The 24,553-nt window shown below is 41.2% G+C and overlaps 1 protein-coding gene across 1 annotated transcript in view; it reads left to right on the top strand.

The window, feature by feature from the left end:
- Nucleotides 1–23,974, top strand: part of LOC144591269 (arginine-glutamic acid dipeptide repeats protein-like) — a gene marked incomplete at both ends in the record, with an annotated part of 42,935 nt that extends 18,961 nt beyond the window's left edge. The window contains 3 exons of the mRNA XM_078395537.1: nt 301–399; nt 12,295–12,365; nt 23,866–23,974. Of these exons, the coding sequence (XP_078251663.1) occupies nt 301–399; nt 12,295–12,365; nt 23,866–23,974 (279 nt within the window). The remainder of the gene's footprint in view (nt 1–300; nt 400–12,294; nt 12,366–23,865) is intronic.
- Nucleotides 23,975–24,553: the final 579 nt, after the last annotated feature.

Below are 24,553 nucleotides of genomic sequence, written 5' to 3'. Positions count from 1 at the left end.
GGGCACGATTTTCTGTGAATAGATGGAATAAATATTGATGTTTCAAAAGGAAAGAAAATAATTATGAGCCCTGTTAATGAAACAAACATTCCATCATTATGGATTTGTATGTGTATTTGCATGTACAAAATCAAACCTTGGTTGTATTTTGCATTATTCCAACTTCTGTGATAACTAAATGGAACCTGTTTGCATAGATACGGTAACCATTTATCTTGTTCCAGTTACTGTTTACCATTTATTTTCCTCTGATAACGTTCTTCTTTCTGCTTCTCCTCCCTTCCCCTGAACCTGTTTTAGTTACACGAGAGCAGTTACGACGCAGGGAAGGCCTTGCAACGACTGGTTAAGAAGCCCGTGCCCAAACTGATTGAAAAATGCTGGTCTGATGATGAAATGGTAAGAAACTCAACTTTCATTTGTGAAGCAAGCTAAGAAAGCTTCAGTGTTCTTTTGTTGTTTTAAAACTATGAGCAAAAAATTCCTTTCCCAGGAGCTGCAGAGATGAAAAAGAGAGAGTGCAAATATGTTCTTGAGTTCTTCTTGCTCCTTTTTAGTTTTTTTAGTTTAGTTTAGAGAACCAGGCCCTTCAGCCCACTGGGTCCGCGCCGACCAGCGATCCCCGCACATTGACACTATCCTACACCCACTAGGGACAATTTTTACATTTACCAAGCCAATTAACCTACAAACCTGTATGTCTTTGGAGTGTGGGAGGAAAGCGAAGATCTCAGAGAAAACCCACGCAGGTCACGGGGAGAATGAACAGCAACCGCAGTCAGGATCGAACCCGGGTCTCCATCCCTGCATTCACTGTTAGGCAGCAACTCTACCCCTGCGCCACCATTGCCTCCTGTTGACTTTTGGACAAACTGAAAGTTTCAGCCTAGAATGTGATTTCCTAAGAGGTTTTTAACTTTTTATGCTGGTATGGGACTCTTCATTGCTTTATCATTTAGATGTAAAGATGGATGCTTCCTAATGCTCTGTTCACAATGACTTGGACCATCTGACCAAGCATTGATCTGTCATTCACCCCGAAGCAGCAGATTGTTGGGAAATGTTGGTGTTGCTGATCAACTCCTGACTGAATTTGATTGTTGGCATGGTTGGCTAGATTTTGAGAGAGGGGAGGGAGAGAGGAGGATGGGTTGAGGTGAACGGCCCTCTGGTACACCGATTTAATTAATTCCACAAGTGATTGCCACGGACACGTCTGTGATGCTTTTCGACTGCCCCCTTTCTTGGGGTGAGGACTGGCCTTCCATTCCCCACACCCAAATAATGGACTCAGCTGTAAATCATCACACAAGGACTCCCTGTCACTCATCTGGGAAGAAGCAGGGACTGGAATAGTTTTTACAATATTGCAAATAAAAGACGGGCAGCTGTTCTTGCACACCATATATCCGCCTGGTGTGACTATTGAATTCTCCAATTTCAGGTAACCTGTTCCCCCTCTGTCTCTGTCTCTCTCCTTCATTTCTACCCAGGTTCTCTCACACACCCACTTCTTTCCAATCATCTGTCCCTGCCCCCCCCCCCCTTGCCTCATTCCTCCCCCTCACCTCTTTATAACATCCATCTCCTCTCTACTCTTTCTGTCCAGATGAATGGTCTCAACCCGAAACATCAATGGTCCATTTCTGACCAACCAAATTCTCCAACAACTTGTTTTTGCACTTATCTTCATTTAATTGTTTAGCCAAAATACCGTAAACTAAATTAAACTAAACTAACTGTTAGCTGATATTTTGGACAAACGATCATTTGGTGGTTTAAAAAAAAAAAGAATATCCTCTCCTACCCCCGTTCATTCTTCCCTTTCCATCCCACCAACCTGAGTCGCAGACTGAGCCACTGTGTCCACCCATCACTTCATTGTTCAAAAGTGCCAAAGTATCTTGGCGGAGCTGGTTCACTGAATGGGGGCAAATGTAAAGACCAGGAGACTCAGCACTGGGGAGAGGGACCTAGCTAGCGAGAGGCTGGCGATCGGGCGGTCAAAGTGGTTCAGCTCAATGATCTTTGCTGAACACTCATCGTAATGGCTGAAAATGTCGGTAAGTCCTGGTAGCTTCTGCTGTAATTGCTGGCGTCCAGGTTGGATGAGTCAGTCAAATATGGGGATAATTATCTGTACAATTTTAAGTTGATGATAGAGGAGAGATCCTGTTTTCTTAAGGAGCCTTGAATTAATTAACATGTTTAGTTCCCTTGACAGCGAGTTTACCCAGGAAAGTCCAGTTCTAATCTCCAGTCATAAATTTCCTTTTGTTAGTTTCAATCTGTGCCCTCCTTTGTTGGAATGTCACGGCTCAGATTTAAAAACTATTTGGCAGATTCAGCTCTCCCGAGCCTTCTGATTTCATTAATTTATTTCTGTTTATTCTCAACCTTGCCTACGAGTAATTGTGACGATCAAAGCATAGTTTCAGCGCACTAAAGAATTTGGTGGTTCTGTCCACCGAGCCTCAATGCCAGCAATGTTTTGTACATGCGAGTGTGTCTGGTCTTATTATATTGCAGCTACTTGAAATGTTCTGGGCAGCTGCATCCTGTTTACAAGCCTGATCTGCACCTGGTGGTCCAAGTCTTGCCAGAGATGGTACAAAATCTGCTGTTCTTAGCTCAAAGGAGGACTTAATGTAACGTACAATGTCAGCGTTGAATATTGTTCAGAACTATTCCACATTTAGCTCTTGAATTTATTTTGACAGGATTGCAAATTTCTGTAGCAACACATTTAAAATTTTCAAATGGAATTACCAGAGGTCAAAATCTTTCACAGCTGATAGCTATTTTAATAAATAAACACCGTTCGTGCAATTTTCATGTGTGGCCGCAGGACAAATTGCCTTGAATGATGATCTTGCTCAGCTCTGAATAGATGATTCACGTTTCCAGTCGGCCTGACCAATACAAATCATTTTGCTGCATGCTCAAATGGTAATCATATTTCACATACACACATGCACACTTTGCTGGATTTGTAAATAACAAACTTTTATATTTATAGTAAATACTCTCCCATCAGCACATACACATGCAGCACTCCCCCCCCCCCCCCTCGCCCCTCCCACCCTCCCTCCATGTTTCTCTCTCTGCCTCTCCGCCTCAGAGTGTGGAAGCAGGCCTGCGGCCCACTATCTCTAAACTAATCTGTACTAAACTGAATCAGTTTGAGAATTAAAACGATGGGTTTCAAAGTCCTTCTGGCCAAGCATAAGGCAATCAACTTTTGTGCATGTACCATGATATTTTTCGTATGTGTGCTTTGCACAACAGTAGCTAGATCCTCATCTAACTGCTTATTAGATCTTTCTCTTTAATGGTTTTTGCCTTCCTTGCAAAATTCAGTTTCATTTGCCAAGGCCTCCTTGAGGAGCTCTTGAAAAGACTCAAGTATAGATAAGAAAACATCAGGTAAATGTCATTGTTTCTATAGTTACAGTCTCTACTGTTTTTATCGGGAGCAGAAGCTGTATTGATATGCCAGCAATACATTGATGTCAATGCTTTTTCACAATGATAAAGGAAGTTTCAAAAATAAATCCTCTCCTTTGCTTCGGTATAAATGACGAGACCTTGACTGCACAGTGAAGTCAATGTCTGGCGCAATTCCACGTTACTTTTAAAAAATGAGACTTTCAATTGCAAAAGAATAATCTTTCTCTCTACATAAAAGAGGATTATTTATTGATGAAAGCTAACATAACTCAATTTTTAAATCTATTTATGATGCCTTTTTAGTCTGTTCCTTTTTAACAATAAACATTTTTTGAAACTTGAAGCCATGGAGAGACGTGGTATCTTGTTAGGAACGGCAGGTTGAAACAGTTATTTAGAGTACAAGGAGCTATAAATTTATGAGCACAGCAAGCTTGAGTGAATTACGAGTGTTATTTTGTGATCAGATTGAGGGACTTTGTTAATTGGTCTTTGCTCGCTCAGGCAGGCTCATCCACCCACATCAGTTGCACAGTCACCACCACATAGGCACAAAGTGCTGAAGTAACTCAGCGGGTCAGGCAGCATCTCTGGAGAAAATGAATAGGTGATGTTTTGGGTCAGAACCCTTCTTCTGACTGAAACATCACCCCATTCTTTTTCTCCAGAGATGCTGCCGGCCCACCAAGTTCCTCCGGCTTTTTGTGTCTATATTTGGTATAAACCAGCATCTGCAGTTCCTTCCGACACCACAGTAACCAGGTTGAGAACTTGGAATGCTCCTTTGTACTTTGTACAATGAATTCCTTACTACCCAGACAAAATAAAATCAAAATATTCATACGATTAATATAACAAAGGACTGTTTGTTTTCTATCAGAAGTTTTCTAATGGACTCGCATAACATGGTATTCTCAGTACTTTCACACATAAAGTTCCACCCGTGAAGCAGTGGCACTGCTATTAATTCCTATGGCGTGGTCTGAAGCATTTTTTTCTCTGCTACTTGGAGTGCCAAATGAAGTGGAGAGAGAAAGAAAAGTATTTTGGTTCTACGGCATAAATAGATTTCCATCAGCTATCCAGTTTGCCAATCTTATCGCACCCTGTTTTAGATAACACCTTTGCAATATGAAATGTTATTTCTGAAGAGTGGGTTGTAATTATTGTTCCCGCCCCCTCCCCTGACATCAGTCTGAAGAAGGGTCTCGACCCGAAACGTCACCCATTCCTTCTCTCCTGAGATGCTGCCTGACGCACTGAGTTACTCCAGCATTTTGTGTCTACCTTGTATATATTGTTGTTCACCGTACGGACCAAATCAGCGGTTAGGTATATCAATCCAACTGTTTGCATGAAGGTCTTATTACAGCAAATTTACAGCATCGAAATAGGCTATTCTACTCAACTGGTCTGTGCTGATATTTCTAAAGCCTTCATACAAATTTATGCATTTCAGTCACCATTGCTTTAAGCACTTCTTAACTTTTACCTAGCTAACTGTTCACATAATAGCTCCACATGTAATCGGATATGACATCTACACCACTGGTTTGCTATCAAAGCGTATTTGATCAGACTGAAATATCCGTCAGTGAATATACCTCGAAGCGACTCAGTTTGATGATCAGCTGGGACGTAATTGAATTCAAATTAATTTTTTATAAGCATAATGATATCGGTAATTAAAGTATTTCAAAAGCATGTGTTCTGCGCTTATCAGAGATTTGGTCTCGATTAGATAATTGTCACGATGGTGGGATACTTGCGGAGTTAAACAAAAGGCTTCCCTTTGTGAACAGTGTGCCTTGGGGAGCTGCTTTGTTGTACAGCTGCCGCCACAACTTCAAAAGTATTTTACTACCTCAAAAGTGCTTCCTAACTTGCAAAGGTTGTGAAAAGCATCATGCGAGTGCAAGTCTTTATTTCTATCTTTAACTCCAAGCAGGTCAGCTGTATGCTCTAGGCTTCCCCAAATGGATTTCCGGATCTGCATTTTGAATAACTGACCAAGGAGTGGGGGGGGGAGGCTATTTCTGGAACCAGTACTGTGGAATGGAGAAAGGTTATTCAATAAGGGTGGTGAATGTCGGGTCTTGCACATTTTAAAGGCAGGGGCACATAGATTTTTGAAATCTATGGGGGGGGGGCTGGTGAAAGATTACAATGGGTAGAACGAAATGTGGAGGTGAGGAAACAATCAAATTGACCATGATCATGTTAAATGGCAGTACAGGCTTGAGGGGCCAAATCCTAATTCATATCTGATATTCTCTAGAGGTAAATACATTCCAAAGAAAGAATGATAATAAACTGATAGAATTATGCATTGTTTGAAATTGATCTGACCATCTCCGACATCTCCCTACTGTTTCTGGATCTCACCATCTCCATCACAGGAGACAAACTTGTGGCCGACATCTACTCCAAACCTACTGACTCCCATAGCTATCTTGGCTACACTTCTTCCCACCCTGTTTCCGGTAAAAACTCTATCCCCCTACTCCCAATTCCTCCATCTACGCCGCATCTGCGCCCAGGTTCTCACTAGTGTCTCCTCAAATATCCCACAGCTCCGGGTGGCATAGTGGTAGAGTTGATGCCTTACGGCGCTTGCAGCGCCAGAGACCTGGGTTCCATCCTGACTATGGGTGTTGTCTGTACGGAGTTTGTATGTTCTCCCCATGACCACGTGGGTTTTCTCCAGGATCTTCGGTTTCCTCCCACACTTCCAAAGATGTACAGGTTTAAAGGTTAATTGGCTTAGCATAAATGTAAACATTGTCCCTAGTATGTGTAAGATTGTGCTAGTATGCGGGGATCGCTGGTCGGTGCTGACTCGGTGGGCCGAATGGCCTGTTTCTGCGCTCTATCTCTAAACTGAACTAAACTAAAGATATGAGGGGCTGGTAGCATGTGGTAAATTAGAAATTATTAAAAGGCATGACGTGACAAGGCTTTGGCCAGTAATTAAACAAATAATATATGACTTAAACAAATATACATTTCTTTTAAGGCATAAAGACATAACAGGAAATGTGCTCCAACCAAGCATTGCTAGAGGAGTTAACATTAAATCCTAGGAAACGGCAACAACGTTGCCAGAAAAAGCAGTGAGTTGTGAGGATTAGGAATGTTTAGAATCCAGCAGAGGATGACCAAAAAATTGCCATGGTCTCAAAGAGATTTTATAAGTAGGCAAAAGACCAGCAAGGGCAAGTAAGATTCAGTACAGCCATAGATAGGAAAATGTATAAAGGGGAACAAGGAAATGGCAAAAAAATTGACCAAGGATCAAGTTTAGGATTTATATTTCTGTATTTCTCTCTATATTTATATTTTAATTCATTAACTATAGTTTATTGTGTTGGAAATTAATATGTTTTGTGACATTTTTTGTGACTTGTCCTTGATTATGCTGCTGGCGTTGCCGAGGCAGCGTGAGGTATAAATGGAGTCAATTGAAGAGAGGGTGGTTTGTGTGATGGTCTGCGCTGATTCCACAATTCGCTGCAATTTCTTGCGGTCATGGATAGAGCTGTTTCCAAACCAAGCTGTGATGCATCCTCATAAAATGCTTTCTATGGTGCGGTCTGTAGTCTATTGCGTTCTATTGTGTCTGTGTGGTCTATTGTGTATGTCTTTGTATATTGTGTGTGTGATAGGAAAGAATAGCAGCTGAATCTCACCTTCAGCTCTTGATCTGTAACTCTGCAGGCTACAGCTGTTCACAAACTTGTCCAAGTACTTGATAAATGTGATGAGGATTTCTGCCACTATCACACTTTCAGGCAATGAGTTCTGGACTCTGACCATTCTCCAAGTGAATTTGTTTTTCCTACATCTCTCCTCCGATCCTCGTCCATTTAAATCCGTACCCCTTGGCTTTTGACCATCTTCCTTTATTGTATGTGGTATTCATTTCTGCTCATGCAGATATAGCTATTCTTATTTACCACATATTACATCGCTAAAAAATTAAGTCTGTTTGATTTTTGCCTTCACTACTCAAAATTAAGTTACCTCCATTTCTGAAACATTTCACAGTACTAACTTGAATTTTTCAGGAATCAATCTTCACAAAATGACATTTGGATTACTGATATGAAGTACTGAACACTGTTTAAAGTGGTTGATTTTGTAAACAGCTGTCAGTAGTTAGACAAATCTTTCTTTTAATCTGACATATACATTTTTTTTAAGTTCCCATTTCATGTTGCGTGAGGATTAAATTAAAAGTTCCTGTTTTCGTAATTATTTCTGCTTGCCTTTCCCTCTAATTATTTTAACCTTGCTTGATCCAATTTCTGTACGTCTGTTTCTTTCTGAATTGTGCATTGTTTATTTGCCTCCTCTCATTCTTTCCATTGCACTTTCCAACTTTTCCAAATTTCTCTTAATTCTGAGCATCGTCTCTTTATAGCCTGTGATTTGTCACCGTTTTTTGCTTTGCACCAAAGTGGACGAAGACATTGGCTGGGAAAAGATAAGGAACAACTTTGAAAGGGCTAAACCGTATGGCTCAGTTAGGATTTGGACAGGCCCTGGAGGTATTGATATAATTAACTGGATCCACAATTTGTTATTCCCAGTGGAGTGGAAGGGGACTTGGACTTAGAAGCAGTAAAGTGATTGGTTGGGAAAGTGGAATTTGAAAACACTATAAATGGAACAGGGGTCACCTCGAACCAAATGAATAAAAGTACATGAAATATCATGTCGTGTGCTCGTGTTGAAGAGGAGGTAAAATGAGTACAATTCTGGAACAAAGTGGGGATGTGTGAGCAATTGTACTCGTAAAAATGTTTGTTCTCGAGTTTTGTTTTTGTGCTTAGTGCCATGCTTATGTGAACCAATCACTACAGCTACACTACAGACATGGCAGACTGCTGGGTAAAGTTACTAAAGTTTCGTTATAATTTGCACCTATCTGTGATCGAAGATCAGATGACTGCTGGCTACACAGGGGGTCAGACAGCATCTCTGGAGGAAAAGGATAGGTGACGTTTTGGGTCCGTACCTTTCTTCAGTCCCTTTTCCAGTCTGAAGATGGGTCCCGACCCGAAACGTCACCTATCCTTTTCCTCCAGAGATGTTGCCTGACCCACTGAGTTACACCAGCACTTTGTGTCTATCTTTGGTATGAACCAGCATCTGTAGTTCTTTTTTTCTACATTTTGGATTACTGGCAATGATTGTTACTTATTAATCTGCCTTCTCTCTGATTTGGTGCATTGAGAAATCTGTAATATTTTTTCTCTCTTCACCATAAGAGTCTCCTGGCCAAATCAATCCAGAATCACTCAATTATTTATCAGCTTTTTAAATTCGGGGATATAACAAAGTGAAGGAGTTACTGTGTGCGAATCCAGTGACATGGGCTGGTGATCTTGGGAGGTAATTTTGAATCACAGCACAGTGGTTGGGTCATTTAAGCTCAATTAACTAAATAGGTCTGGTACAAAAAAAGCTGATATCAAAACAGTAATCCACAAGAACCCATAATAAAAACCCATTTGGTTCACTCATGTGAATTCTGCTTATGTGGCCTACGTCTGATTCTGCACCCATCAATGAATCTTAATTGGCATCTGAGTAGGCTAGTCCGGGGACTAATTCAGGAGCAGTAACTGATCTGATCAGCCTTGCCAGCGGAGTCTACACCCCACAAAATGGTGGGCACCTCTAAATAATGCTGGGGTTTGAGATGAAGCTGTAGCTGACACTAACACACCCAGTCACTTGTTGGGAATGTGTTATTGATTCTGTTTATTTATATATGTCATCTGAGGGCATGGTTCACTGCTATTCTCTGCTGTGCTGTGGGATGATGTTGCTGCGTGATGCCTAAGCCCTTAATTAGGATTCATATGGTTGATTACCAGTATGCAGCCAGGGCTAATTGAAATTGTTTAAAATTCAAGCTAGACTTCTCCACTGAAGCTAACGTTACAGTGCTTTGTGGGGGTTTTTTTCTGCATGTTTAAAATGTATTCTGGTGATGGCTTTGTTTAATTTTACATTTCACAGAAGAGTAACAGCAGGGAAGGAGGCTATTTGGTGCATCAGTTCTTTTGACTGGTGCATGTGTTAAATGTACTGCAAACAGTCAGATATTTCTTTTCTTTGTAAACCAGGAACAATACCTGAATTCTGCTGAGCTTATTATACAAATCCTATTGAAATGATGAAGTTACAAAATTAATTAATTTGATAGAAGGAACAATACATAAGTTGTGAAATCAGTTTCACGTTATTATAGATAGGAAAATTATTGTCCTGTGTCTGCTCTTTGGTTATATATTAGAACTGTCTTTTGAAGATAATTAAATTTTGATAGTTCAAGATAAGTCTGATTATCGTCTGTCCGATTGTCTGTCTCTTGGACAGAATCTCTAAATTAATTTGATTGTCAGATGTTCAGAGGTTGGAATTCCAGTGCTGAATATATAGTTGGCATCTCGATATTGGTGTGGTGTGCATTTCTGTTATTGCCCGTGTCTTTGACCTTCCTTTGGCCTGTGCATTCCTGTCAGTGCGTGAGGCCATCATTTTGTCTATGTTTGCCTGTGCGAGCTTCTGCCTTCCTGTCTGTCTGCCACAGGGACTTTCCCTTCCAAAATGTGTCATATATTGGTGGGAATCCAGGGCCGTGAAGAGAAATGGTTGAGCAAGAAGAGGTTGCAAGCACAAAGATGTTGTCTGAAGGAGGATTGTGTTCATGAACAATGGGGTCCTGTGAAAGAAACTTAATGAAGATCTTCTGACCAACATTTGCTTTCACTTTTTCAGCATTTAGGGTTCCTTCTCCAGCAGTTGTCCGGAGCACTCTGGAAAATCTTTGTCCTTTCAGATAAGGCAGCGGTCCAATTGATCCTCTGCTGACTAGATTGAAAATCGAGACTCAGAAGGGGTGTAAACTTTAAAAAGTAGTTTGGAGCTCTAGAGCTGTTGCAGAGCAATCACAACCTGATGGAGCATTAACGTTTATTAGTTTAGTTTAGTTTAGAGATACATCGTGGAAATAGGCCCTTCGGCCCACCGATTCCGCACCGACCAGCGCTATCCTTCACGCACTAGGGACAATTTACACTTAAACCAAACCAATTAACCTACAAACATGTAAGTCTTTGGAGGGTGGGAGGAAACCGGAAATCTCGGCGCAAAACCCAAGCGGTCACGGGGGAATGTACAAACTCCGTACAGACAGCACCAGTAGTCGGGATCGAACCCGGGTCTCTGGCAGCAACTCTACCGCTGTGGCGCCCGGTGAAATCCAATGAATTTCTATTTATTCATTTCATGGGTACATTGTAGCACGGTCTGCATTTATTGTCCATCTTTAATCAACCCACTGAAGAGAGCAGAAACAAGGAAACTGCAGATGCTGATTAATACAAAAAGGATACAAATTGCTGGAGAAACTCAGCAGGTCTGGCAATATCTCTGGAGAACATGATAGGTTTCGCTTCGGGTCGAGACTCTTCTTCAGGCTGCAAAGAGTAGCTTGTGAAACTCTTTCAGATGGCAATTTAAGTCTGAAGAAGGTTCTCGACCCGAAACGTCACCCATTCCTTCTCTCGCGAGATGCTGTCTGACCCGCTGAGTTACTCCAGCATTTTGTGTCTACCGGCAATTTAAGTCAAACAGATTGGTGAGTTTGCAGCTGTTTATGCCAGACCACATAGGGCAGCAGATCTCCTTCATTAAGGACATCAGTAAACTGGGTGGGTTTTTAGAACAATCCAAGAATAAAGTCCTACAGCTGGAAATCGGAAAGAAGCAAAAAAGCAAATGATATTTCAGGTCAGTGACCTTTCATCAAGCATTCATTAAAAATTTCTCTGCAGATTCTGCCTGATGTGCTGAGTGTTTCTAGTATGTTCTGTTTGATTTTGTGGCATTCCACTATTTTCATACTCATCATTACTGACATGGATTGGAGTTAATCACAGTTTTATAGGCTGTTATTTCCTTTTAATTCTGTTCACCGCCATAACCCATCAAGATGTACATCAAGTATAGGCCTTCCCCCAGGTTGCGGTAGGACTCTTTTCCTGAGAACTGTTTGTAACCTGAGCAGTTTGCAAGTTGGAAATGTGGCCACCAGCAATATATACGCCAAAGGCAGCATGTAGCCAACCCAAGATCAGTTAACTCAATCATTCAGATATTACACAAAAGGAGCAACAGTTTGCACGGCAGAAGTAGTGCACAGCAGAAGATGCCTGTAGCCCAACAGCAGCCCGCTATTCTATCCTGTCAGACCCCCATATGTTCATTCCCTCTGTACGAACTGTACATAAGTCAGGTGTTTGTAACCTAGGGAGGACCTGGAGTTTAAAGAATTACTGCCCAAGCAGGCTCTCTTAAGCAAGCCTCAATGTGCCATTGCAAACATAACTGATGACAATCTTTCACAGAGTTATACAGCGCAGAAACGGGCCCTTCAGTCAAACTTGTCCATGCTGACCAAAGGTGCTAACCTCCTTTGCTTGCATTTGACCCATAAACCTTTCCCGTGCATTAACTTTTGCAAATAACTTTTGCTCATTTTAATTGTATCTGAGTCTCTCACTAATTCTGGCAGCTAGACACACCATCCTCTATGTGAAATTAATTTAGGATTTATTCATTTCGGAACAACCAGCAATTTGAAGCATTAATTCTATCCCTGCAGAATATTCCCAGCAATTTCTGTTTTGTTTCAGATTAACAGTACACACACTATTTGGCCTTTGGATCGATGATCCCTTTTGGAATAAATACAGGAATAACTGAATATTGTTCGAGACAAATCATCCTGTCATTTGGCTATTTTTAATACTTTAATCTTAAACACAGCATACTGGAAGCACGTCACCATCAGCTGGCAATCTGCTGGCAAAATTATTCAGTCCAAATGTGTCTTTCAAGTAAGATATTGAAAGCAGTATCAAAATTACTTGCAGCTGATTGGCACCATTTACATTCATAAACTAAAATACAGCAATTTAGCAGTCTTTGAGAACGTTGTAGGAATTAAACTAATAGCAATCAGAAGTTACTAGCTATGACTGACAATATGGTGCAATAAAGTCCTATTGTTGTTTGGAATATGTTCCCACAGGTCAATTCATCTCAAATTCAGTAAGCTGGACACAGGTGAAAGTAATGCAGTTTCTAATACAAACAAACAAAGCACCATTGATTTCCAACTAATATTTCCGGCCTAGAAAGAAAACTTTAAAGTTTTTTTCCTAACCATCCGTCTTTCGACAAACAATTAAAGTCTGACTGGTTTGATGCTTAGTTTCATTTAAAAAAAATAGACTTTGTGACTGAAATGGGCAAACTGTCCGGAATTGTTGCCTGCATTTGCCCCTTTCTCGATATCAGACATTCGTCTCCCTGGAGCAGGGCTTCCAACTGAAACTGGCTGGGATGCAAAGTAGTACCGTTAGGTTGCAAGTAGCCAACCCTGTCCTCAGAATTGGTGAGGTCATTTATAAAAATACCATTAAATTTGAAAAAAGAAAACAATAAATTAAAACAAGAAAACAGATGCTGGAAATTTGAAATCAAAACAGAAAATGTTGGAAATAATCAATGGGTTAGGAAGCATCTGTGAAGAGTGAAACAGGATAAACCCTTCAGGTTTGACATTGTATTACAGTGAAGGTGTTGGGAGTTGCCAAATTTGGGTTCATTTTTCCAGAAAATTCGGGGAAGACCCGCCCAATCAAGTTTCTGTTCACACCACTAAAGTAGTCACTGTCGATACCCTCTCGGTTTTTGGTGGATCTTATAGTTACAATTAAAACCACAAATTTCCATGCAATTTTTTGCCTGGAGTTTGGACAATTGTATTTGCTGTTGCAACAAAGGATCAGAGTTGTGGTTAGAAAGTCTGATATCACGTGTTCAAGTCCACACTCAGCAATGAAGTCTGTGGGTAAGTTGAAAAGAACCTCTTCATTAGAAAGCATCTGACTTTCTTATTTTTTCTAAGTCCTGTGCGTATTCTATGTGCTTTATTCATATTATCCAAGCCACTTAACATTGTTTAAAAATAAAATGGTATGAACAGACTGTAGGTAGCGAGCGTGGGTGGTGACAACAGTGAGGGGAGGAATGCATTAACCAAAATGGGGGCGGCTGTCAAAAGTCCAATGGCAAAGAGCCCAACCAGCAATTGTCGGAGACCTGCACAATGTTTGCACAGCTTTGGAATGGGCAGCATGATGGATTCTGTCAAGGAGAGATTATATTTGGAATCAATTTTGTAGCCACAGTAAGGATATTGAAAACAATTAAAAAAATCAATGGAATACTTTTATTTTCTGGATCATAACACATACTCCTTTTATCTCACCACTAGTTGTTAAAACTGGTATCCGCTGACAATATAATGGACATGTCAATGCTGGGTATGCCACACCTATGCCTAGGTTCAGATTTGTCTTGTGCCTCATCACCATCTTCAGCATAATCTGATGCAAGGTATCTACCCTGGGTAGAGGCCTGGATAGAGTGGATGAGGAGAGGATGTTTCGACGAGTGGGAAAGTTTAGGACTAGAGGCCATAGCCTCAGAATAAAAGGATGTACCTTTAGAAAGGAGATGAGGTGGAATTTCTTTAATCAGAGGGTGTTGACAAACGGCTGTGGAAGCCAAGTCAATAGATATTTTTATGGCTGAGAATGACAAAGTCTTGATTAGTACGGGTGTCAGGGGTTAGGGGCAGAAGGCAGGAGAATGGGGTGGAGAGGCGAAGATAGATCAGCCATGATTGAATGGCGCAGTAGTCTTGATGCGCCAAATGGCCTAATTCTGCTCCTGTATCTTCCAAAGGTATGACCTGGAAGGTCGACCATCCCTTTGCCTCCACAGAAGCTGCCTGGCCCACTGAGTTCTTCTACCAGTTTGCTACTTGCTCCAATTCCAGCATCTCAGTATCTTGTGTTTTCACTGTAGTACATTCTCATCCAGCCACAATAGTGAATGACAATCCAGCTGCCACAGCCTCCACTTTAATATAACAATACTTACCTTGATACTGGGCCACCAAGGGAAATATTTGGGAAGATTAACAAAAGCTTGGTCATAGAGATAGGTTTCAACTGACTATTGAAATGAAAAGAGATGGAGAAATTTGGTGTGGGATTTCCTGAACTTAAGAACAAAGCAATTAATGGTATGGTCCTCCATAGTGGAAGGGTTTAATTTTGGGATGATGAGGTGACCAGAATTAAAGGAGTGCAGAGATCTTGGATTGTCATCAGGCTGGAGAAGATTAAGGACATAAGGAGCAATTGGATCGAGGATAGGTTTCAAAATATGGATGCAATTTTTTAAATCAAAGTGCTGCTTAACTTAGACCACCACGTTTCTAGGCACCGAGGAGCAAGGCTTGGTGCAAGTTGGAACATGCTTCAGAATTGGGATCAGGGAGGCTGTCATGCGTGTGGTATCAAGTTCTAGATTTAACTTGGGAATGAAAATTTCTATGATAGTGGTAGAGGTTTGACGAAATATGTAATATCTTGCATGTATATAAGGTTGGAATGCTGAAATATTGAGGAACAATCATGATCCTGTCATACTTCGACGATGCAGACTTTACCCAACCATAATAACTTGTGGGTATGGCTGATAAAATGTATGTAATGAGTCTGAGACAGTTTGATGCTGTTCTCAATGGGTGCATCTCTTATAAAGCTGTCATAATTTAAAAACAATCGGTGGTGGTTTATCGTTCAAGAAGCACCATAGGCAATGGGCAAACATCATATTGCTGTGGCAATAAGTACTCTTCTCAGCAGCAGGTTCTTTATATACTATGAAATGTGATATAACTGATTTGGTAGGTTTTATGCTGGAACTGTGTACTTGAAATGGAGCAATTTCTATCTCTCACATTGATGAGCACCAATATTTGACAGAAACAAACGTGCTTTAAACAGAGAAGTATCAAAGGAAGCATATAATCGTGAATTTGTTACATTTCATAAATGTGTTTGAAAATACAATCTTTTTGAGCTGTATTTAAGAGTATACATTTATACGGAATAGATAATGTTTCAGGTCAAGACCCTTCTTCCACTGAAGAAGGGTCTCAACCTGAAACGTCACCTATTCCTTTTATCCAGAGATGCTGCCTGCCCCATTGAGTTACTCCCAACATTTTGTGTCTATATTCGGTTTAAACCAGCATCTGCAGATCCTTCCTATACATTTATAATCCTGGTTCAACTTGTACAATTGAAACAAAATCTGAAAAATAGATTATTTGCTGATAACATATGATTGAAAGATACAGCATGGAAACGGGTCTCCAGAATCCTTTCACACAAGTTCTATGTTAACCTATTTGTTGCACCCACTCCCTACACGTTAGGGACATTTTACAGAGGACAATTAACTTACAAACCCACACAACTATGTGATGTGGGAGGAAATCATCACCTGGACCACATGGTCACAGAGAGAACGTGCAAACATCTCATAGACAGCACCCGAGGTGAGGATTGAACCAGGCCCGTTAGTACTGTGAGTCGCAGCTCCACTAGCAGTACCACTCTGCTGCATTAATATGATCAACAACGGCAGGCGTTAAAAATATCTAATGAGGAACTGTATTCATGGCCCCTAATTTCCTGGAATTCTTTGGCTCAGTGTAAGTCTTGCACTGCTATTTTCTGAGAAAAGGTATTCTTAATGGAAATGTGATGGTTTCCAAATCAATTTTTCAAACTAGTTTCCTCAATTATGAGGACTTGTATCAAAAGTCTCAGCTCTCTATTTTCATAACTTTGTACTACCATGAAAATATCAGCCAAGAAGTCTTTCTTGGATTGTCATGAGTAATGTGCCGATAGAGCTTGATGCCAGGAAATGTAGATATAGCAAGGATGTGCCTTGCTGTTAAGCCAACAGCTCCCTGTGCTCCAAGCTGAAAATGAGGCCAACTAGTTAACCTAAGTGAATTCATTACCTAAGACCCCAATTTCCTATTGCACTCTCTTGGCAAGACACCCATGTGCCACTCGAGTGGGTTAACGTGGAACATGGAGTTTGATTCTTCACCAGCCAGTTGTGCTAAGTGAACTATGTGGACAAGACGAGCATAAAAATGCACAAACCATTGGGTTTGCCCAAGGAAATCCTCAATTTGTTGCCAAAACATGCATCTTTTTTTTTTAAACACGGCATTCAAGATGGCATCACTTGACTGGCAAAGGTGGTATGGTCAGTGGTGCTGATCCACATGTTGCTGGTTCCGCCATCCTCCAGGACGCTGCTTAATAACTGTTGGGGCATCAAATTTATTGTCATGCCCTGGAGTCTGTTCCGTAGGCAAGAGTCAAAGTTAAGGATTTAGGATTCCTCCAAGCTGAAGATGCAGCCAACTAGTTAACTTAAGTGAATTCATTACCTAAGACCCCAATTTCCTATTGCACTCTCTTGGCAAGAGACCCATGTGCCACTCGAGTGGGTTAACGTGGAACATGGAGTTTGATTCTTCACCAGCCAGTTGTGCTAAGTGAACTATGTGGACAAGACGAGCATAAAAATGCACAAACCATTGGGTTTGCCCAAGGAAATCCTCAATTTGTTGCCAAAACATGCATCTTTTTAAAAAAAATACGGCATTCAAGATGGCATCACTTGACTGGCAAAGGTGGTATGGTCAGTGGTGCTGATCCACATGTTGCTGGTTCCGCCATCTTCCAGGACGCTGCTTAATAACTGTTGGGGCATCAAATTTATTGTCGTGCCCTGGAGTCTGTTCCGTAGGCAAGAGTCAAAGTTAAGGATTTAGGATTCCATTAACTACCCATCAAGTTGATCGGGCTCTTGTGACCCATAATATCAATTTTGGCAGCTTCTTTGGGTGGCATTCAGAGACACAAGGGATACCTATGACATCTGTCCATGGTGCTCTTCAGGTTTTCCTCCATAGGATTGGATCACCATAATAGATTTTTAACCTAATGAAGGTTCACTACGCAAATATCAATATCAATCAATAGTCCATTTATTTGTCACATACACATAAATGTGCAGTGAAATGCAAAATGACCCGCAGTTCAACAATAAGACCAATAAAAATAAGCAATAAAAATATGCAATAACACATACAACCATAAAACAACACCAAACAAAAGAAACATCCATCACAGTGAGTCTCCTCCAGTCATGAATCAGATGAAAGATCTTTCTATCCGAATCAAACTAGAGGGTAGACACAAAAAGTTAGAGTAACTCAGCGGGACAGGCATCATCTCTGGAGAGAAGGAATAGGTGACATTTCGGGTCGAGGCCCTTCTTCAAATTAGAGGGTATAGCTTTAAGGTAAGAGGGGTAAAGTTTAAAGAAGATGTGCGGGATAGTTTTGTTTTCTACAGAGGGTGGTGAGTGCCCAGAATGTGCTGCCAGGAGTGGTAACGATGCAATAGGGGAAGAGAAGAGACTTGGATAGAGAAATGGATATGCAGGGAATGGAAGGGTATGGATTATGTAAGGCAGATAAGTGTTGGTCTTGGCATCATGTTTGGCACAGACATTGTGGGCCGAAGGGCCTGTTGCTGAGCTGCACTGTTCTATGAGTCAAACCAGCTCATTGCAAGATCCTGCAATCCACAGGTCTGCTGTCAGTAATCCTTAGCAAGAGTGGAACATGCAGGCAATATTGCCCTGACTGTTGCGTGGTTTGAATGACTACATTGAATACTGACATTTCTGCAAAATAGTCTTATGTAGTTTGGAATGACCTTGACATAAAACAAAACAGAAACGACTAAAAAGCGAGTACATAAAGTGAACAGATTTCAAGTAGTGACTACCGACGTTGATAAGTAAAAGTTTTTCTGTCCCACATGCAACCTGCAGTAGTTGGGAAATGCTGAGGCAGAAATTAAAAGACAGCACTCAGATGTGACAGGTGCATAAAACACAGGTGCACAAACCAACCTCCCTTCCATTGACTCCCATTTATACCTCAGGCTGCCTCGGCAGGGCCAGCAGCATAATCAAGGATGAGTCTCACCCCGGCCACTCCCTCTTCTCCCCTCCCCCATCAGGCCAGAGGTACAGAAGTGTGAAAACGCACACCTCCAGATTCAGGGACAGTTTCTTCACAACTGTTATCAGGCAACTGAACCATCCAACCCACAACTAGAGAGCAGTCCGGAGCTACTATCAACTTCATTGGACACACTCAGACTATCTTGAATTGGACTTTATCTTGCATTAATCGTTTTTCCCTTTACTATGTATCTACACACAAGATGGGCTCAATTCTATAATCATGTATAGTCTTTCCACTGACTGGTTAGCACGCAGCAAAAGCTTTTCACTGTACCTCGGTACACGTGACAATAAACTAAACATGACTATGCAGACTTCTCAGGCACTCCACCATTATAACAGCACCCTGCACATTCATTTTGACAGTGATATGGCTCAAAGATGTCTGAAGAAGGGTCTGGGCCCGAAACATCACCCATTCCTTCTCTCCGGAGATGCTGCCTGTCCCGCTGAGTTACTCTCTCTTGAAAACATCCAGTGAATTGGCCTCCACTGCCTTCTGTGGCAGAGAATTACACAGATTCACAACTCTCTGGGTAAAGAAGTTTTTCCTCATCTCAGTCCTAAATGGCCTACCCCTTATTCTTAAACTGCGACCCCTGGTTCTGGACTCCCCCAACATCGGAAATATTTTTCCTGCATCTAGCCTGTACAATCCTTTAAGAATCTTACCTGTTTCTATAAGATCCCCTCTCATCCTTCTAAATTCCAGTGAATACAAGCACAGTCGACCCATTCTTTCATCATATGACAGTCCCGCCATCCCGGGAATTAACTGGGTGAACCTACGCTGCATTCCCTCAACAGCAAGAATGTCCTTCCTCAAATTAGGAGATCAAAATTCCACACAATACTCCAGATGCAGTCTCACCAGGGCCCTGTACAACTGCAGTAGGACCTCCTTGCTCCTAAACTCAAATCCTCTCGCAATGAAGGCCAACATGCCATTAGCTTTCTTCACTGCCTGCTGTACCTGCACGCTTACTTTTTTCAAGCTAATATCAGCACTGGAGGATCAAACACTCTCGACCGCTGCCACTGCGCCATCAGAGAAGCCGATCGCTTCATCCCTTGCCTTCACTTTGGAAATTTGGGCCACCTGACCCTGCTCCTTCTTCATGCAAATAGGCAACAACCAAAGAACGTATCTCCAACAAAGTGGACATGCTTAATTTCCTTACTCTCCTGAGGAAGTAGAGGCACTGGTATGCTTTCTTGGCCCGAGCATCAATGTGATTGGACCAGGACAAATTATTAGTGAATAGCCTCTCCCCGTCAACCACTTAAGATACGATACAATAGAACTTTATCCCAGGAGGGAAATTGGTCTGCCAACAGTTATAAAACACAACAAAGTGCATGAAACATGATATGAAAGTGACAAGTGGAAAGTCCAAGATGGGGGATGTGCAAAGGTTGGGAGAGAGGAAGGGGAGTCAGTCTACCCCACGACAGAAGGGGGAGGAGTTGATAGCCACAGGGGAAAAAAGATCTCCTGTGGAGTTCTGTGCTGCATCTTGGTGGAGCCAGTCTGTTGCTGAAGGTGCTCCTCAGGTTGACCAGTGTGTCATGGAGGGGGTAAGCTGTATTGTCTAAGTTTGAGGAGCATCTTCCCCTCTAAGACCACCTGCAGTAAATCCAACGCCACCCCCAGGATGGAGCCAGGCTTCCAGATTTAGTTTAGTTTAGAGATGAGCTTGTTAATTCTGTTGGCATTCGCCAAGGCATCTTGAACCACCCTGTACAACCCTAACCTCAACGGTTCCCCATTACCCGAACCACCGAAGACTTTGCACTACATACTTTGTAGTTGCCCGAAACACTTTGGTATTTTTTGCGCTATCAAGTTCTGGTTTACTTAGATTAACTGAATTCCTTTTTTTTTTTTTGGTGCCTCATGTGCCTGCAAAGCTGCCGCAAGTAAGAATTTCATTGTTCCTGTTCATGTCCAGTACATATGACAAATAAACATAATTAATTGAAAATCTGGGTATTCTTTCAGTGTGTTAATGATTTCCAATTGAAAAACGCTATTGCTGAAGAGCTTAGAATTTGTTGCTATTGACAGATTAGCATTGATCATAAGGTGAATAATATGTTTTCCATTGGCATCGGAAGTTGACTATATGAAACTTGATAGCTTTGGCATTGTCTGTTATATTACCTTTTTGTCCCATTTTACTTGGATTTTATGACCTGGTTCATCTCATCACAAATACTCCATTTTCCAATAGACGACACCATTTATAATGGTTTTAAATTCTGTTTTTACTATTTCTAGATTATTGCTTTAGGATCATCTTAAACCAACTGGGATTAATGAATCATTCTAATGCCAATATAATACAGTATCTGACATTACTGTGTTATTCTGCAAATGTTATCCCTTTAGGTCAAATAACAGTTTGAGGAGCATACAGTCCCTCGAGCGTGGTGAATAATCCACACTGAGCACTGCTCCATTTTAGATTCCACTTTTACAGTAGAACCTCACCAAACATTGCATTTATTTTTTTTTACAATTTCACTCATTTTATGACTGTAAGGATTTTACTTGACTATAAGTGTCCTTTTGCGCTGTACACCGCTGGTGTGTCATTTATCTTGTCAACCCAGTCAAATAATCACCTGCAGTGGCTTCTCTTCCTGTCTTCATTGGTTCCAGTTTCAGATTAGTTTGTTGCAATATACATTAGTGTGCAATGAAATTCCTTGTTCACGTGAAGCTCACAGGATAAACAATATACATACAGTATGATAAATACACAAATAAATAAAACAACAAGTGCAAAACAGCACAATGTTACCGTGCTCTCCAAGTTCTATTCTTGTGGCATTTTGGTGATGTACTTGTTAATGTAATCTGATAATATTGCATCACATACACACCATTGCCACACAGATTTGATTCACCTCCTCTCCTGATCCTCAACTGCTGGGTTTCCAGACACTCGGATGTTAGTGAATTCCATTACTGGATAAGTGGAAATTTACTCCTCCTGAATATTTGGAAGTCCAAGGCTATTTACTTTGATCTCCACCTCATGGCCACCAGTTCTGTCCCTTCTCAAGCAAATGTCTGAAACTCAACTGCACTGTTCCGAACTTGTGACATTTGATCTTGCATTGAATATAGGACTATATATATCCGTGCCATCACTGAAACTATCCATCCCCTTAACATCACCAAATCCCAACCTCCATTCACATCCTCCAGAAGCTTTTACATCCATGCCTTCTCTGAACCCAAACATAACCACGGTAGTGCACTCCTGGTGGGCAGTTCTATTCTCTCTAAGTTTACGTCATCCATCCACAAAAATGTGTATGTTCCAATGAGCCTCCAAGTACTTGTTCACCTATCAGTCTTGTACATGCTACATTATCTCAGTTATGCAACCTTGATTTTAAAATTTACATTCTCGGTTTCACATCCCTCTGTGAGTTTGCCACTGACTACATCACTAATCTCTTCTGAGATAATATTTTTCATTCTTCACTTTTTCACCATCATTTGTTGAGGTTTGGGTGACCTTGGTTCTGGAACGAAAGCAATGTATTTTGAATAGTGTCGGAAGGAACTGCAGATGCTGGTTTAAACCGAAGATTGACACAAAAAGCTGGAGTAACTCAGCGGGCCAGGCAGCATCTCTGGAGAGAAGGACTGGGTGACAATTCGGATCGAGACCCTTCTTCAGGTTGGACATAGGTCGGGAGAGATTGGACTTGGGGGGCGGGGTGCTGGGGGCTGTAGTATAGGATGGAGTCGAGGTACATGGAAATCATTTCAATATGGAGAAGGGACTCGACTAGAAAAGTCATCCATTCCTTGTCTCCAGAGACGCTGCCTGTCCCGCGAGTTACTCCAGCTTTTTGCGTCTATTTTGAATAGTTTCCTATTAGACCTGCAGGTTAGATCACTCCTGCGGGAAGCTTGCCAGAAGTGTGATACAGGTTTGCAGTGAGAAAACAATAACCTGGTACGAATCTGAATGAAGAAATTATTTTACTTTCTGAACTTGGATTCTTAAAATATTTTGCAATTCATGATGTGAAGCAGCTATTTTTTTTAAGATGAACTTAAAAAATATATTTATTGTTGCTTTTGACTCAATCGCTTCTTTACATGTTGGCTGTTGGTATTATTTTGAATTTTGTTCTAATATGATGGGACGGTGGAGCAGCAGTAGAGTTACAGCCTTACAGCGCCAGAGACCTGGGTTTGATCCTGACTACGGGTGCTGTCTGTATGGAGTTTGCACATTCTCCCTGTGACCTGTGTGGGGTTTCTCCGGGATCTCCGGTTTCCTCCCACACTCCAAAGATGTACAGGTTTGTAGATTAATTGGCTTGGTATAATTGTAAATTGTCCCGAGTGTGTGTAGGATAGTGTTAGTGTGCAGGGATTGCTGGTCGGCGTAGACTCAGTGGGTCGAAGGACCTGTTTCTGCACTGCATCTCTAAACTAAAAAATGAAACTAAATTGAACTTATTTGAAGATGTCATCCTCTGCTGTTTTCTCTAAGTGCCTTATGTGAATGTGGAATCTATCATATGAGGAGAAGAAAGCCTGGTGGGTCTACTTTCTCTATGGTTCAGGACCACATGATAAGACAAGGAGATGCTTATCTTCCTACCTTGATCTAATATCAGTATGACTGATATATTTTCTTTCTTCTATCCATGGCTCTTGTCCTGTAAGACGAATGGGTCACCAAATAGAACTCGTACCAACGATTGTTCATCTTGAGTGAGTGGGAGGAGAATAAGAAACAGCACGGAGACTTTATAACCTCTGTTGTTGCTGCCTGCACACCGTGCTGCTGAGGGCAACCTATTTTCAGTTGAATGTAGATCGAATGAAGCAAGCAAGTCATTAAATTGCAGAGATTAGTTTGAGTTGAGATGATGTGAAAGTCATGGCTGTCTGCTATTGATATTTATATTTTCTGCCCAGGCAGAAATAGTTTCTGAACTTGTTTTTTTTTTCAACCTCAGATGTCTGTGGATTGTGTTTAAAGGTTAACATTGCATGATTGCAAACAGTAGGGAGCATTTCTTTGTGACGATTCCTGCATGGCAAATTAGAATTCATGGTTGATGTGGGAATTACACACCCAGGAAACAGTCCTTTATAAAAAATGCTCTTGTTTATGTAAAACTCAGGAGTAAATATTTAAAGTGATCACAATGTTAGCAATAAAGAGGCATGCCATATGGTGGATTGTGCTGTTTATTGCTCCATGATTTTCTGTGTTGAAATCTACGTTTCAAAATAAGCCTTAAGTTTTTCTGCTTAATTGGCTTTTGCTGTTGACTTGGTATATTTTTTCCATTTCACAGCATGGAGGTAACATATAACTTGCACGACCGTCAGAGCTTATTGTTTGTTCGTGCATTGGCTGTGGGCATTGTCACTTGGGGCATCTCATTCCTAGTTGCCCTCAAGAAGGTGAGCCATCACCTTCTATGTCAACCGTGCTTTACCATTCACATGTGTAGGAAGGAACTGCAGATAGACACAAAATGCTGGAGTAACTCAGCAGGAAGGCAGCATGCTCTGTGGAGAGAAGGAATGGGTGACGTTTCAGGTCGAGACCTTTCTTCCTTTACTTTTAAACCAGCATCCTACACAGGAACTGCAGATGCTGATTGAAACCGAAGATAGATACGAAAAGCTGGAATAATTCAGCGAGTCAGACAGCATCTCTGGAGAAAAGGAATCGTTGACGTTTCAGGTGGAGATCCTTTTGCAGACTGAGAGTCAGGGGAAAGGGAAACGAGAGATATAGACAGGGATGTAGAGAGATATAAAACAAATGAATGAAAGATATGCAAAAAAAGTAACAATGATAACGGAAACATGCCATTGTTAGCTGTTTGCTCGGTGAGAACGAGTATAGGCAATGAGGATCAACTAGACGACTTTGAAATTGAATTACTGTTCAGATATTGAATAGGAATATCCCGGATTGATACTCTACCATATTGAAGAAATGGCTATATATTCGAAGGCAGGTCACTTTATATT

The sequence above is a fragment of the Rhinoraja longicauda genome, unplaced genomic scaffold (genome assembly GCF_053455715.1).
Source record: "Rhinoraja longicauda isolate Sanriku21f unplaced genomic scaffold, sRhiLon1.1 Scf000778, whole genome shotgun sequence".
Lineage (NCBI taxonomy): Eukaryota > Metazoa > Chordata > Chondrichthyes > Rajiformes > Arhynchobatidae > Rhinoraja > Rhinoraja longicauda.
This window is presented reverse-complemented; position numbering and strand designations above follow the sequence as displayed.